Source organism: Anguilla anguilla, chromosome 14, assembly GCF_013347855.1.
Source record: "Anguilla anguilla isolate fAngAng1 chromosome 14, fAngAng1.pri, whole genome shotgun sequence".
NCBI lineage: Eukaryota > Metazoa > Chordata > Actinopteri > Anguilliformes > Anguillidae > Anguilla > Anguilla anguilla.
The window spans coordinates 22,996,946-23,014,396 of NC_049214.1; the positions used below are offsets into that span (position 1 = coordinate 22,996,946).

Genomic DNA, 17,451 nt, shown 5'->3' on the forward strand with positions numbered 1-17,451 from the left:
ATGGCAACAGATGAAAAAGACGAGCCTCTCTGTTCCTCGCCTTTTTTGGTCCCCATCTAGTGGTAACACAAGATATCACCTTTCACCACTGGGGGTTTTGAAAAAAAAAAAAAAAAAAAAAATAAACACACTTCCACTTCATTTAATGTGTCTGGAGCTGCGTCATCGCCTAATCACGTTTAGAAGTTAGATTTTTAAAAGCTGGTCTAAGATTGACCAACATGATGATCTGTATACTGAGTGGTCAACACTGGATAAAGGAAAACAGACAAGATGTACTTTTATTTGAACACTGGCATCACACTTGATTTATAATCACTGTTGTATAAATTATTTCAGTTACAAGGGTCTGAATTAAAGATGCTCATATTAGGCGACAGGGATCGACATAATTGGCCTGCCAGGGCTCCAGAGGGCAACCGTTTTACACGCATATGCGGATTAATAAATTAATGAATCAGTCAATCATTCACGGTGCACATTTTTATCAAAGACAGATGTGTGACATGCTGCACACTTTTTAAAACGGAGCAGCAATAATACTAGTCTGATAGCCTATTCATATCATATAGGGGAGTGTCGCTATAAATGCTATTTTTCTAATTTACTCAGAAAATATTTAGCCTCACACAATTAAATTTTACTTCACACAGCTTTGACGTGTCAATTATATTCTTAACTTAATCAAGTCGAATACAACTAAAACCAAAGTACACACAGTCCGATATTACCACCTAGTCTGTATGATTAACAGAATTTGCAGAAGTGAGGAATTAGTCAATTAAAATGCCCTATAATGTGCGTACACGTTTTTCTTTTTTGCACATTGTGGCAAACACGCCTGCCACAGGCCACCGAAGTGGCTTTCCTTGGGGCCCTCCAGCACAGAGACACAGGGAGAAGATGTTCCAACAGTCCAGATTTATTCATGAGGGTTTGGCAAGATGGTAACAGCCAAAGTGAGCAGATGTAACCCAGTCATGACCGAAGCTCCCTGGTGTGGGTGGGGATGGCAGATTTAACCTGTGCGCAGTGATTACCTCACTACGCACAGGTGCAGCCACTCCTGTTCCTGGGTCCAATTAGCCTGGCCAATTATCTAATTCTTAACCAATTATCCAATTGACCAGGTCTAATTAGCTTGACCCAGGGCAGGTGTGGCTGCTTAAACCAGCCATCCCCACACCACATACCCCCAACGCCAAACTGAGACCAGGGAGAATCACTGGCCGAAGCCTGCCTACCCCCCCCTCCCAACAAAGCAAAAGACAAATAAAAATAAAAACCACTCTAAACACGCTAAAAAAAAAAAAAAGTCAGGGTGGGTGGCCCCGGAACAGTCCAGTACATGCTGGACCCTCCCCCGGACGACAAGGCAGCCCTTCCTCCTCCCTCCCGGAGCACGGGAAGTCCTGGGCTGCTCTGCTGGCTGGTGGGGGCGTCACCGGCTTGGGCTGTTCCAGGGGCTGTGGTGGGGTGGCTGGGCTGGTGGGCTGGCCTTCTTGTGGCGCTGGGGACCAGGAACCCTCGTGGCTGTGGTGGCCGCCAGTCGGCTCTGCTGGTGGGCGGCTGCAGGCTTATCCCCTCATGGGCTCCGGGCAAACCAACCAGGCCAAACAAAGAACTAAAAACAACCAAATGGACAAGAAAGGAAGCAAAACGGCGCGGCCACCGCTCGTGCGCCGCCACCGCTCGTGCGCCGCCCGTAGCTGACCCGCCTTCCCGGCCAAGTCCAGCTCACGGCGCGACCACCTCTCGTGCACCGCCCGTCGCTGACCTGCCTTCTCGGCCAGGTGCAGCTCCTCAGCGTCCCAGCTGAGGATCGCTTCCTTCCCCTCCCTGGTCATCTTCCGCTCCCTGTTTTTGGCCCGGAGGATCCACCCGAAGCCCTGTCGGGAACACCTCAGCCGCCCCTCCTCCAGTGTGCTTCCTGGCTGGCCCTCCTGTGCCTCTTTGCTGTGCCGGAGGAGCCCCACGTTGGGCACCACTGTGGCAAACACGCCTGCCACAGGCCACCGAAGTGGCTTTCCTTGGGGCCCTCCAGCACAGAGACACAGGGAGAAGATGTTCCAACAGTCCAGATTTATTCATGAGGGTTTGGCAAGATGGTAACAGCCAAAGTGAGCAGATGTAACCCAGTCATGACCGAAGCTCCCTGGTGTGGGTGGGGATGGCAGATTTAACCTGTGCGCAGTGATTACCTCACTATGCACAGGTGCAGCCACTCCTGTTCCTGGGTCCAATTAGCCTGGCCAATTATCTAATTCTTAACCAATTATCCAATTGGCCAGGTCTAATTAGCTTGACCCAGGGCAGGTGTGGCTGCTTAAACCAGCCATCCCCACACCACACACATACTTATGTTAATCAAGGAAACGTATATCGAATGGTAGCGTGAGACCAGTCAGATCATCAGATTGTGACGCATGGGGCTTTATTCGTGAAAAAGTCTGCGTAAACATTGACGCGCCAGCAACCTCGCGACTTAAGTTGTGGTACTGTCCACATTGACAAGGAAAGCTGCTTTTGTTTATTTATTTATACCCTGGTAAGCTTTTTACAATGCGATGGCCCATCATACAGGGACAAGGTGCCTGTGACAAGGTGGCTGTTTCTTGTCCATCAATCACTTAGTGTTTCCAGAAGACGAGGCTATGTCAAGGCAGCATAATAATAATAACAATAACAATAATAATAATAATAATAATAATAATAATAAATAATTGCTGAACATTTAACTTTAAACTCTGAAGTATAATATAGTAGTAATAACTGAATAAGAGAGAGAAAAAGTGGGCAGTTTTGAATGCTGTATCAAGCTTTTTGATTGCCTCTGTAGTCTGTTATTGCTGTTTGTCAACATGAGGACCATTGTGCCAATGAAGGTCAAGAAAGCCATTATGAGGCTAAGAAATAAGAAAAATTAAATCAGAGACAGGGGGCAAACCTAAAGCTAACCAAAATTAACTGTTGGAACATCATTAAACAGAGAGAAGCCAAGGAAGCCAAGGAAGACCTCTGCAGTGAATACAATGAATTTGGAGGCATTTGGTTCAAAGTTTAGGAGAAGGGTACAAAGCCCTTTGTAAGGCTCTGGGACTCTGACCCACGGTGAGAGAACACATTTGTTCACTGAAGCCCTGTCTGTAATTTGGAGGGAAACTAGTGCTGCTGTAACGGCACCTTACAATTCTCAGCAGAAATAATGTAGGCCCTGTTTATAAATCTGTGCCTGGAATTTAAAAGCGTATTGATAAGAATTGGTAATCCAGAGAAAAGGCCTGAAAAACAAATTATTGCACACCCTGTAAAGGAAAGGCATTACAGTGTTACACACACACACACACACACACACGCGTACTGTAAATACACACACACTCACATGCACACGCATACTGTAAATACACACACACTCACATGCACCTGTAACAGGCTTGATCTTGCGTTGTGCTGTGTAAAAGCACCGCAAACCAGAATTCCCAGTCGAGATGATTTATTCTGATAAATTCTGAGATAACTGGACTGTTCTCAACATGTATCTTCAGCAATGGTGATCGCTTGCACGGGCAAGTTCAACTGGGCAACATAACCAACAATATCAATTACAGCATACATATGTACCTGATGATAGACAAACAGTGCGATCACTGGAATGTTCTCAACATGTATCTTCAGCAATGGTGATCTAAAAATGTAGAAACATTCATGTTACCACACACACGGCCTGGTAAGTGGCTAACTTAGCTAGCAACATAGCCTACATGCCGTTCGCCGCAGTTCGTAGAACAGATATAGTGGATATACAAATCTACAAATGCACAAAAGCCTTTGTCCATATCTAAACTCCTTTAGGTACATATGCATTGATATATCGATATAATTGTGAACAAATATGAAAAATTTCTTAAAATAATCGGCACAATGTTAAAACGTGACCTACCTCTTGCATGGGCAAGTTAAACTGGAAAGAACGTAACGTGCACACTTGCCTTAAAGGCAACTACACAAGTATTTTAAAGTGACAGAACACTAGACCCAAAATACACACATACACCTCTGGTACAATGGCAAGTGTAATCATTATTAACCATGTTACACACACACGTACTGTATTCACACATACGCGCGCACACACATACACACCGGCAGAGCATACATGCAAGAAGCTTGGTGTACACTCAGGCTGGCCATCACACTCATGGAATAGAATTTTCAGCTGGAATCCCGGCCAGCACTCTCATAGGCCGTTTGGGCGACCCTATTTGAAATCATCACTCACCTGTTCCCCCCCCCCCCCCCGTCCCCAGGTGGCATCTGCTTGACTCTGTGAGTGGCGTGGAGGTGGACCAGGCCCCGGGTGGAGGTGGACCAGGCCTCAGGATGGAGGTGGACGGGGCCTCAAGGTGGAGGTAGACCGGGCCCCCGGGTGGAGGTGGACCGGGCCTCAGGATGGAGGTGCACTGGGCTTCAAGGTGGAGGTGGACCGGGCCCCCGGGTGGATCCGGAGTTACGCAGCTGATCATTTGTCAGCATTAAAATGAACGCACAGGCAAGGCAACATGCGAGTGGTGCAGTGCCCCTGAGAGGACTGGAGATTTGAATTCGACTCAACGGCAGCCATGTAGCACAGCGGGAGAGAGTATCCCAGAATGCACTTCACTTCCGCCACAACCTTTCATCTTTTCTCCCAGCTGACGCTCAGAAAATAAAACTGTACACACGACGATATGGCTGTCCTGGTCTTCAGGCAATTTCGCCTTATAAGCAGAATGACTCAGCAGCAGAGGAGGAAAGCATAGCTGCCACTCCTTCTGTGTCCCCCTCCCCCCCTTATTTATTTCTCCAAATGGTGTTTATCGGGGCCAACTGTTGTGACCTCCGTTATCGATTCGGGAGAACGCTCTCCTGGTCCGGCTCAAACAGACGCGAGTCGGAGGAAGACCCATCATGCGCTGCTCAACGGGAGGGCGCCCGATCGACCAGCAGGGGTCGCCAGAGAGCAATAATTCTCGCTCATACAAGCTGAACGAAACCTTTCCTCCCCGGGCAGTGCTGCAGGGCTGGGCTCGCTGGCGTTTCGGCCCTGTGCACTGACTTCCAATCAGCTTCTGCCTTTGAGGTACCCCTCCAAGAGTATGAACCAATCACCTCAAACCCTGCCTGCATTCAAAGTTCTTCTGTTTCCTTTCTAACCACTACGCTATAAAACCTTTCTGCTAAACCCTAAGCGCTTGGAGACATGTAGCCAAACTTAGCCTCACTTAGTTCTCATAAGTATCAGAAACGGGTCGTTTTTGGCGCGTTCTTTGTTTAAGAAAATGTAACCCTAGCGGGTGGGGGTTTGTGGTGATTGGATGATACTCTTGGAGGGCGGGACCTGCCTCACAGTCAGCGGCTGATTGGAAGTCAGTGCCGAGGGCTCAAAACACCCACGAGCCAGGGGCTCGGCCACGGCCGGCACTCGGGTTCGACACCAGGCCCTGGGGCCCGTTCTGACGGTCTGCACACCATGAGGCATCCAGGAGAGCCCTGTTTTTACAGTGAATCTGCATTTCCAGTCAAGAACAGACTGCATCAAAGCTCACTGTATCAATACTCTTTGCATCCACATCCACGACGGGTACCTAACACTCACAATCAGACGCAACATGGAAGCAACATATTTCACACTGACGGAGCATTTTTTTTACCTTTTTAATTCTTTCCTTTACAATGACTTCCAAAAAAAAAACAAAAAAAAAAAAAAATACAATATAAACTTCTGATAATCCGTACACAGTTTCTTTAGCTGTCACAGGTGTGAAAACGAAGAGGGGGAGGGGGGGGCGGCGCAGGGCTCAGCAGGGGGGGGGGGGGGCTGAAGTGCCGCCCGTCTCGCTGTGGGGGGGGCGTGCGCAACATGGCGACTGACGGACTGTAAAACTCTCGCCTGGCCGGGTCGGAGACTGGCGAAGCGCCGCCGGTCACCGGGGAAGAACCGCGCGTTCGTGCCGGAGCGCACCGACTTCCAAAAGGCAGCGGAACAAAAATTAAGCATAAAAATAGAGATTTTTTAATAGAGAGGCCAAATTCGTTTTTTTTTTTTTTTTTTTTGTTATACTTCTACATTTTTTGAAAAAGGGGTACACGACGCACCCCCCTCTCCTGTTTTCATGGCTCCCGTCCCTAAAACCGGAGGGCTCTGAAAGACCGGCACGCCGAGCGGCGGGGTTTGGCGGGGCTCTTTTGACGGACGGGCTCGGAACCTTCCGGAAGAGAGCGTGAACACAGTCCTCAGTGCTGCGGGACGTCGACATCGATACGGAGATCGAGAGGCGTCCACCGTCGAAAAGGAAAAGGAAAGATGTGCGTTTGTGGCCTAGGAAACCGTTGCTATTTCGGGAGGTTTCTCCCACCCACCCCACCCCCACTCTCACCCGCTCTCTTCCTTCTTCCTCCCTAAACACAAAAATAAAGATGGCTCTGGTTTGCTGAGTAGGGGGGGAGCATTTCCAGTTAAAATAGCCAAAAACAGACACAAGATGCATTCAAAACGCCCCCCGTTGAAAAGAAGTATTTACGAACGCTTTCTGAAATGGCCTGCAGTGTCCTACAGGGGGCGCTGGTGTCAGTGCTGATGTACAGAGAGAGGAAAACAAACAAACAAAACCATAAAAGGAAAATGGCAACACCACCCATGCACCACCACAGAAAGGAGCCTCCTTTCACCCTGATGTATGTAATTTAGTCACTTTTTTTCTCTTGGCATCTCAGTGAAGGTGGGGTTCAATACATACGTATAAAAAAAATTCTTCCGAGATAATTAAAACAAACAAAAGTAACGGCTGGAAGAATGGATGGGGGAGAGGGGGAGAGAAAGAGAGAGAGAGACAGAGACGGAGCATGCCGTCACTGCGGTGTTTTGACGATGCAGGTACCGGGTCGCCGGGGTCCCCCCCAACCCCCGTGTCCCGGGCGAGGTTTCGGCGAAGGTTTTGGGGCGAGGCCCGGCGGGCTCACCACTCCTTCTTCTTCTCGTCCATGGACACGCCGCCCGGCCCGAGCGCCACCACCAGCAGCAGGCCGCCGATGACGGACGTGGTCTGGAAGAAGTCGTACTTCAGGAAGTCGTGCATGGGCTTGTAGGCGGGCACCGTCCAGAAGGCGTTGAAGTAGACGTTGATGGCCAGGAGCCACACCACCAGCGTGAGGGCCGCCAGCTTGGTCTTGAAGCCGACGGCCACCAGGACGATGAGGGCCGTGCCCACCATGTTCTGCAGGATCTGAGGAGCAGGAGGACGGGTCAGGTTTAGGGGAGCGGGAGGCACTCCACAGGTTGGGGTTAGGGGAGCGGGAGGCACCCCTTGAGCACTGCCCACCTCCACATTCAGAAACACCCTGACAAACCACAGTCCAACTCAATCTCATATGTACACTCTCTCACACACACTCTCTCACACACAGACAGACACACTGCCACACACTACAGCTACTCATCTACCTTGTTCACATGATACATCACACTCAGTCCTTGTGTGTTCCACAGATAAATAACTGCATAAATCTCCCCTCACTCAAAGAGTTCCGCTAATTCCATCAGGAGAAAGTAGAGCATCCTCCCGAATTAACATTTAGATTTTTTCCTGGAATTTTTAATGTGAGAGAGGTGTGGGGACGAGCCAAGCAGGGGAGGGGATTTAGCAGAGCAGGGGGCGGGGCCGAGTCACGGAGGGGGTGGGGCTGAGCCTAGCAGGGGGCGGGGCCGAGTCACGGAGGGGGTGGGGCTGAGCCTAGCAGGGGGGCCGGACAGGGCGGAGGCACTCACAGAGAAGAAGCTGGAGTCAAAGTGCAGCAGGGTCATGAACATGAGCACCAGGAGAACACGCCCCCCCCAGCTGCATGTACTGTTTCGGGGAGCTCTCGCCCATGGAGGGGACCCCCGCGAACATGCTCTTCCCCTCCGAGCGGGACTCCGCCAGCAGCAGCAGCAGGCCGCCGCCCAACGCCAGGTTCCTGGGGGGGTGGGGGGACAGGAGACGGGGGGGTAGGACAACCACCCATCAATCGCTCCATATTAATAAATACAAAAAATCTGAGCATGTGGATTTCAGATAGACATAACGTCTCACTCAAGACCTCAATATTACACTTCAGGCTGAACTACCAGGGGTTTAAAAAGGTGGTTCTAAAACATCCCGGACACACATTTGCAAGGCAGATGTCGAGGCTGATGTCTTACGGGTTGCAATGCTCACCTCATCAAAAATTTCAGGTCCCAGAGAATGCTGTAGGCTACAGTCTGAAAGAAAACAAAAGGGTACCCATGACACAAAACAACTTTAAAAAAAAAATCACTTATTCTGGTTTTATTTTCTGGCAGAATTCTTTCAATCGCAGGTCAAGGTTGCAGGCTTGATTCCCAGGTAGGACACCGCTGCTATACCCTTGAGCAAGGTGCTTAACCTGAATTTCAGTAAAAACATCCAGCGGAGTAAATGGATTTACTATGTAAAACTGAGAAAGATGCGGAAGTCACTTTGGATAAGACCGTCTGCTAAATGCCTTTAATGTACTGTAATGTGCTGAAATGTAATGTAGTGTAATGTACTGTACTGTAATTTAATTTAATGTAATGTACTGTAATGTAATGTATTGTAACGTAATGTAATGGTCTTCAGAACTCACCTGAAGAGCGATGATTCCAAACAGCCCAAAGCAGGCATACTGTACAAAGTTCCTGCTGAGGATGAGGACGCAGCCACCTGTGTGGGGGAGGGGAATGCGATATGTTTACTGTTTTGTTTTGTACACACAAGCAAATCTGGCATTCAGAGAAAGAGAAACCTCAGTGAGCACACAAACCTGCCCGCTGCTGTGGAGAGTCCTGCCCTTCACACAGTGCCAACCCGCCCAGTGCCTTAACACTCCCAGTGCCAACTCTCTCAGCGCTAACACTCCCAGTGCCAACTCTCTCAGCACTAACCCTCCCAGTGCCTTAACACTCCCAGTGCCAACCCTCCCAGTGCCAACTCTCTCAGCGCTAACACTCCCAGTGCCTTAACACTCCCAGTGCCAACCCTCCCAGTGCCAACTCTCTCAGCGCTAACATTCCCAGTGCCAACTCTCTCAGCACTAACCCTCCCAGTGCCTTAACACTCCCAGTGCCAACCCTCCCAGTGCCAACTCTCTCAGCGCTAACACTCCCAGTGCCAACTCTCTCAGCACTAACCCTCCCAGTGCCTTAACACTCCCAGTGCCAAATCTCTCAGCACTAACCCTCCCAGTGCCTTAACACTCCCAGTGCCAAATCTCTCAGCGCTAACCCTCCCAGTGCCTTAACCCTCCCAGTGCCTCCAACACTCTCAATGCCTTAAGACTCCCAGTGCCTTAACGCTCCCATTGCCAACCCTCCCAGTGCCAACTCTCTCATCTCCAGTGCCTCAACACTCCCAGCGCTCCTAAGACATCTCCAGTGCCTCAACACTTCTAGCGCTTCTAAGACATCTCCAGTGCCTCAACACTCCCAGTGCTCCCTTAGACTTCTCCAGTGCCTCAACACTCCCAGTTTAGAAAAAACTGTCCCTTGCATTTTTAATGTTTCCTATCCCACAAGTCATTCACAGAACCCACACGGACACAGTTTGTTGAGATGTATCACATGGACTTTTCTAGACCAGTGGTAACCAGCTCTGTTCCTGGAGATCTGCTGTCCTGTAGGTTTTAATTTCAGCCCTAGTTTGGCAAACTGACTTGACTAATTAGCATGTCAATGCAGATCTCTAGCTGTTGAATGAGGGGTGCTTTGTTAGGGTTGGAGGGCAAACCTACAGGACGGTAGATATCCAGGAACAGGGCTGGCTACCACTGGTCTAGACCAATTGGAAGAGGCAACATCAACCAATATTCTAGTGTCGAGATGAACAACACCACCTCAACACCTTTTTGCATCCCCTGGTCTCGTTACCCTCAAAAGACCCTCCGACCCACAGCCCGCCCCACCCCCGACCCCCAGCCCCCCCATCCCCGAGCCCCAGCACTCCCCATCCCGCCTTGCCCCCCCACCCTGCCCTGCCCCGCCCCGCTCACCAAGCTGTCCCAGGAGGTTGAGCAGCACGAAGCAGGTGGCCAGGAAGTAGCCGCAGCTCCAGGTGGCCTCGATGTAGTCCCGCTGCTCGCTCCACTGGAACCACATGCGGATGCCGTCCTCCAGGAAGGTGCTGATCAGGCACAGCCGGGCCAGGTGGGGCAGGTACTGCTTCGTCACGCGGAGGAACTGTGGAAGGAGGGGAGAGGGTATCAGCATCACAGGAAGACCCAGCCCAGCTGACACCACCCCCCTCTAAAAAATAATTTCACTAGAAAGGGCTCGGAGATGCAGAAATGAAAGGAATCTCCAACTGCATAACCTTAAATCATTATTGCATACTTTAGTGGTAAGCGTAACACCCCTGCAGGTTCAGGCCTGGGCATACTTTATATTACATCACGGGCATTTAGCACTTACACAACTTAGCATTTCTACATGCTATCCACTTTATACAGTTGGATATATACTGAAGCAACTTATGTTAAGTACCTTGCACAATCGTGCAACTGCAGTGGCCTAACCTGGGAATCGAAACGGCAAACTTCAGGTTATATTGCATCAGTACTGCAGATTGTACACTCCCCCTAAGAGCTGTCAGTACTGCAGGCTGTACTCACACCCTGAAAGAGCTGTGTCAGTACTGCAGCCTGTACCCACACCCTGAAAGAGCTGTGTCAGTACTGCAGCCTGTACCCACACCCTGAAAGAGCTGTGTCAGTACTGCAGCCTGTACCCACACCCTGAAAGAGCTGTGTCAGTACTGCAGCCTGTACCCACACCCTGAAAGAGCTGTGTCAGTACTGCAGCCTGTACCCACACCCTGAAAGAGCTGTGTCAGTACTGCAGCCTGTACCCACACCCTGAAAGAGCTGTGTCAGTACTGCAGCCTGTACCCACACCCTGAAAGAGCTGTGTCAGTACTGCAGCCTGTACCCACACCCTGAAAGAGCTGTGTCAGTACTGCAGGCTGTACTCTCACCCTGAAAGAGCTGTGTCAGTACTGCAGGCTGTACCAAGTCCCTTATTTCCCTTTTCTCCAAATTCAAAAACCCCCAGAAGCACTTTAGTCCTGCCCTGTCAGTGCAACGTCAGCGTGGGGCAGTGCAGACCGTCTCCGTTTTACATATATGCAGTATTGCCCTGCAGCGAGTCTAGCTGGATGTGTAAAACCCCCTTAAGCCACTGATTGCTCAGGCTCTATGCAAGTCAAATTTTTCCAGTCAAATCTAGATTATTCCCCCTAACATGCCCACGTTTATCACTCTGTGGATAACAGGCCCTTTCAGCACACAGCATAGTGCTCCCACGTGCGACATTTCCTGTGTATGAATACTAATTTAGGCAAACACACACACACACACGTGCACACAAACACACACACGCACCATTAAATGGTCTCTTTAAGTGACCATTAAAGAGAAGCTTACACTCAAACACTAGGAACTGTCTGGAAGACCCGGATCGTTAGCAGAAAGAAAGAGAAGATAAAAGATAAATTCAGCCGCCAAAATATATCTGTTGGGGAGCCATGTTTGGCACATTTAAGGCTGAATCTATTCATTTACACCACACTAATGACAGCCAGCCAAAATCCCTAAAAACGTAAGGCATCATAAGCACAGAGCTGCTTCCTGTGAGCGCAACAGCAGCAGCACAGAGCCGCTTCCTGCGAGCTCAGTAAGTCACCTGCACTGTGAGCAGGAGTGACACCACGCCAGGTCTCTGCTCCTCAACAGAGTCAGTTCAAGGGCTCTCTCTCAGACATGAGAGACTGCATTTCAAGAAAACAGGAAATAAATTATCTAACCACTTCCTGACAATGCTTCTAAGAGGGGATAAAGGCCTCTCAGCCACATTACGAATTCCGTATTGAGCAAACACAACAAGAACAGACGCCCGACTGACCTGACCTCGTTTTGCCTTCCCTGTCCCAGAAAAACGCTCTTCGTTCTGCGGAAATGACTGCAGAACCTATTTCTGCCGACCGAAAGCTTCATTTACAACATTTGTACCCTGCAGGGTACTCCCGCTATAAGACAGGGATGGCACAGGTCTGCCATTATAAAATGCAAATGAGCATCGAACACCCTCATGCAGCCGCATGCTTCTACGGCTCCCCTTTCGAAAGAGCAGGCGTGAGGCCCAGGACTCCATTAAAAACATTAACTCCGAAGTGCCTCGTGTGGCGTAGCCTGTAGAGCGCTTTGCACATGCTCACTGCGAGCCGTGGCGTCGGCGGTTCGAGTCCGACCGCCGACCCTTTGTCGCACGTCTCTCCCTCTCTCTCCTCCTAGTCCTTCCTGTCTCTCTACACTGATTTGTCAAATTAAACTGAAAAAGCCCCAAAAAAAAAACATTTAAAAAAAAAACATTAACTCCTTACACATGCTGAAAAAGTTCCCCCGCCTCACTGGAACTGCAGTACTAAAAAGGTCTCAATCCATCGAACAGTTCAGCACTGTTCCATATCTTTTTACCAACGGTATTGGAAAAACAGTTCTTATTTTTCATCCCCTTCTACAGTCATAAAACATCAGGTCTGCGTTCTTGCTCCGGTCTCCATGAAAAAGATTTTCAAACCCAACAGGACTTGATTACACAGATGTCAAATATTTACGCTGTACTCGTGTTGTCAGTAAAGCAGCTAATATTTAATGTTGTTTAAGAAAAACATAACAAGACTAAACAAATTTGTAACAGACCATAAATATAACATTTAAAAAAAAACATAAAGCTAGCCAAGTCATCCATAGTATTTCAATTACTTATTTTCTTGGACCGTTAACCAGTCCAAAGCGCCTTTATTTCACAACACAGACAAGTGTAAAAAAAAAATAAAAAAACTTGCTCCCTTCTAATCTCAGCGCAGAACAAGAGAGCCCCAGCCAATCACGAGCGGGCTGCTCTACTCCCTCGGCCCCGCCCACCAAACCGTCCACATCAGCACTGCCAAGTCCGAGCGGCCAATCACGGTTCAACAAGTCCCACATGCGCTCCCCCGGCTTTCATGAATGGGAAGCTCAGCGGCCAATCGGTGCGTTCCACAGGCTGCCGTGCGCCTCTCAGTCTGGCACAGGCCAGTAGCGCGTACTACAGCCCAGCGGTGTGTGCTCTGTCAGAATGGGATCCTATTATTAGCCTCAGCTATATTTGTGTTGACTGAGGTTAAGTTCTCACGTGCAGTGGCCTGCATAATTCTGACCGTAGTCATTTAAAAATTGTCTAGTACATTTCCAGATCTAGTTTTAGGCTGCGTCTTCTACCGTCAATGAGGGGCTGTGTTCAGAAACACGCGATGCTCCTTGTGGTCTGTGCTCAGTCAATGCCTCGCTATGGCCTAAATTTACAGGAGCAGAGAGGACAGGTGGACTCAGGGGCCTGTTGGTCCAGACCTGGTGAGTTTAATCGGGTGGGAAACGGAGGAAGAGAAAGACCTTGTTTTTTTTCTATAACGCGGCCCTACGTATCGACTCTTCCCTCACGCCACCCATGTCCTGAGGAGATCTTTTCTTACCCAGAGACAGGCCGACCGGCACACGGCAAGTAAGCCAGGTTCTGCCAAGTGGGTCACAGCGGGCTGCGTTGCTAATGTGCGACCGAGCAGGCTGAAAAGCCTCGCCACAAAGATCCTTTATCAAATCTTTAGAGGCTGGAGACTGACTCCCAGAGGGTCGCTCACTGCAATGTCTGCAGAGCACCTATCATATTGCTCTGCCAGTGTTCAGCCAGCGAACGAATCATCATCCAAACCGATCCAATTCTACCCTGAGGCTGTATGATTTACCTACGATGAAAAGCAGGTAACCATCAGAAAAACAAAACACCTGCTGCGCTGAGGGAGCACAAAGCTGTGAAATGCGGCAGTGAGTCTGAATAGGAGCTAAAGGTGAAAAGAAGGGAGACCCTATTGGGGGGGGGGGGGGAATGTACGGCAGACAAACCGGAATTATCCAAAACAAAAAAAGAACTTCATTTTCGCACCCTCTTGAAAACTCTGGATGTCACACAGCCACACCTTCTCACCACCCAGCAGCTGTAATTTTAATTTCTGTGTTAGCTCCGCTGCTTTCATTAAAACATCTGCCTTCTCTTGCTCCCCAAAAACACAGGAACCCGTTAAAAACCACCCGAGCCGGGCTGAGCCGAGCTCCACGCTTAATGTTTCCTTTAAACAACGGAAATTCTCCTCTACAAAAAAACATCAACTTAAGCGCTCATTCCCACTGAAAACTGTAGACGAGACACCGCAAACTCAAAGGACGTACGTAGGTCCGCAGACACGTACACACACACCCACAAATTCTAGAGCAACTTACAAGCATGCGATGCAAACACGAGTCACAGAGGGATCAGCCACCTTTTGCATCCGACGCATTTTTGACCGCATTAAATGCCCGCTGCTCCTGTGAGGTTGCTCTGTAAGCCTGTAAGCTGAGCCGCTCCCCTTTGTAATTTCTGGGTGTAGCACTGGAGGTGGGAATATCCTCCCAATGTGACACAGAATGAATGCTTATACACAGACAGCGCTGCCTAACCTTCTGCTGAGATTTTTTACAAATTCTCAGCAGTTTTATATTATGTCATGTTTGTGTGTGTGTGTGTGTGTGTGTGTGTGTTTGTGAATGCATGTGCGCGTGTTTGTGCGTGCGTGCGGTGTGCGTGTGGGTGAATGCGTGTGTGTGCGTGTGTGCTTGCGTCGCATGTGTGTGTGTGTGAATGCGTGTGTGTGCGTGCGTGCTTGCACGCGTGCGGCGCGTGTGTATGAATGCGTGCGTGCGGTGCGCATGTGTGTGTGTGCGTGCGTGCGTGTGCGAGTGTATGTATGTATGTGTGCTTGTGTGTGTGTGTGTGTGCGCGTGCGTGTATGTATGTATGTGTGCTTGTGTGTGTGAGTGTGTGCGCGTGCGTGTGTGAGTGTATGTGTGTGCGTGTGTATGAATGCATGCGTGTGTGTGCGAGTGTATGTATGTATGTGTGCTTGTGTGTGTGTGTGTGTGTGCGCGTGCGTGTGTGAGTGTATGTATGTATGTGTGTGTGCTTGTGTGTGTGTGTGTGTGTGCGCGTGCGTGTGTGAGTGTATGTGTGTGCGTGTGTGCGTGTGTGAGTGTATGTGTGTGCGTGTGTGAGTGTATGTGTGTGCGTGTGTGAGTGTATGTGTGTGCGTGTGTACACACACAAGCCCTTGCAATTGCCAGGCATGGCAGCGTAAGGGAGGGTGGAGCTCACTGAACTAAAGTGAAAGACGGCTCTCCGCATATAGACCAAAGAATCTCCAGGGGATTCCAAATACGGCCACACAGCAAGTGCTGCAGACATAACGCTAAGCTAAACACGTCTACACCAGCTGGGGGCGCGACCGCCAGCGCAATGTCTTACTATCTGAGCCTGGAGAGGGCCTCCATTTTACTCCAGTATGCGCTAGAGGTACCGCTGTGGAGTATTTAAGGATTATTGACCTGCGGGTTCAAATCCAGTTGGGCACAGCACCATTGAGCACTCCGCATTTAAAGTTACATAACGTGCAACTGGCTTTGAATAAGCCTGCTGGCGAAACACCAGGCTGAACTCGGACAAGTTTGCACCACTTTGTTGTTGAGGAGGCCAGTGGCTCTTGAATTTAGTATACAGTATGTGTAGCTAAAGTCTCTGAAAATGACCTTTCAGTGCGCTTGGTCCAGATAAGCATGTTGTTTTATTATTCTATTTATTTATTTATTTTAGGGTTGGGGGGGGGGGGTGGTCCGGCGGCATGACGTGAGGAAACAGTCACGATTTTACTATTTCACAATCCCCGCCCCCCCACCCCCAAAAAAAATGACGTGTAGGGCTGGTTTCCACCGACTTTCGCGTTTTTATTAACTAAATACAGCCAAAGGCAAATGACAACAATTTTAAAAATCTATCTGGTTTAGTGCAACATATGTCAGTAGTTTGGAAAGTCTTATGCAAGTCATCTAGCGTTTGTCTAACGGTTTCATTTTGAGTGAGTTAACCAGCAACTTTTAGCTATCTTACCTAGCTAAAAATTGTCTAATTAAACTTAATTTCATGTCGACAAGCACAACATGCAAAACAGATACCATCTAGCTAAATGCTCAATGTTATTAAAACGCTAGAACATTATTAACAAGCTAGCTATAGTAACCAACTTCATACTCGCTAGATCTTACCAACTATAGTTAGCCTAAGCATGTGAGCTAGCTAATTATTTACGTTACGTAGCTAACAAGTTAGCTTTAACGTTATAGAAATTGATCCCATTCATAACTACTGCTGAGATCCGTATAACTGCGGTTGAGTTTATAGCCAGCCGCCTGGCTATACATTCTTTATCACTGGTGACACCGACTAAGCTAACTTTGCCTTGAAATGTGAGTTATGCGACAACTCTTTCTTTTCTTAGCCAGGCTAGCTAAGCTAAGCTAACAGTTAAGCTGCAAACGTTATGTAGCTAGCAAACATAGCGGTGCCATTTCACTGAGCAGTTAGCGACTAGCAGGACAGACACCTACGTTCTCGGCTTACAAATAATGTTCTCGTTGGCTATGTTGGATATTTTCAGATAGTTTCGGCTTGTACCCAACAAGTGGACGGCTTCCTAATCCTAGGCAAAATGAACCGCTGTCATTGGGGGCTAGTGGTCGAGCGTCGGTAACCATGAAGCCCCAGATTGCTATCAAGCTAACCCGACTAAGTTACCTTTCCGCTGGCCAGAAAAACAGCAGCTTAGCTAACCCTAACCCGCCTGCGACTCAGCGTGAACCAGACGAAGCAAAGGCTGAGTCTTGCTGCAGCGCCGGCATTCAAATTGGGGCTCAAATGGTTGCTAGCTGACCACAGCTCGTCTCAACACTCATGTTCGCCGCTTAGCGGTCGCCGGGGGCCCGTGTGCTCACCTGGTCTGCCACGTCCTCGGCGGTACTCATTAAATCTTCCTGTGCCATGTCTCGGGTTTTAATGTGGCTCGGTGCTGAAGTAACACCAGTGCAGCGAAGACACCCCCTGAGTCGCTAACTTATATCGGTTTCCCTCGTAGAATTCAGCCCCGCAGTCGCGAAGCTGTCTGTCTCTGCCTGCCTCACCAGGAAAGGCCGCCTCCGCCCCACAATGCGCTGCGCCGCGCTGACTACCGCTCGTGAGCTCCAGGGGCCAGGGTGTGCCACGTATGCTGATCCAAAAGTGGCCTTTTTGTGATTCATCACAGTGCTACTTTCGGAATTGAATGAATTTGCCCACAGCCATGAAATCATTTCAACAATAACTAATACTGACCAAGCAAGTGGTATTTTACCAGCGTTTCATGTAGCTAGCTGTCAATACGAGAGGTCCTGCCCCAAACCCAGACTAAACTATGGCTATCTACCATGCAAGAATTGCTAATTGCT

At 49.2% G+C, this 17,451-nt stretch overlaps 2 protein-coding genes across 2 annotated transcripts in view; both read right to left on the reverse strand.

Moving 5' to 3' along the window:
• ass1 (argininosuccinate synthase 1) overlaps positions 1–3,965 on the reverse strand; it is a 32,064-nt gene extending 28,099 nt beyond the window's left edge. Inside the window, exons 1-2 of the mRNA XM_035390058.1 lie at positions 3,941–3,965; positions 3,622–3,685 (exon numbers count right to left, since the gene is read on the reverse strand). The gene's annotated coding sequence lies outside the window, so the exon portion shown is untranslated. The remainder of the gene's footprint in view (positions 1–3,621; positions 3,686–3,940) is intronic.
• A 2,096-nt stretch (positions 3,966–6,061) lies between these two features.
• surf4 (surfeit 4) lies at positions 6,062–17,204 on the reverse strand. Its single transcript, XM_035392401.1, is given in 7 exon segments — positions 6,062–7,262; positions 7,805–7,870; positions 7,872–7,992; positions 8,235–8,278; positions 8,665–8,741; positions 10,066–10,252; positions 16,963–17,204. Coding segments are annotated over 7 exon segments (810 nt in total). The 5' UTR covers positions 17,011–17,204; the 3' UTR covers positions 6,062–6,995.
• Between the last annotated feature and the right edge of the window lie 247 nt (positions 17,205–17,451).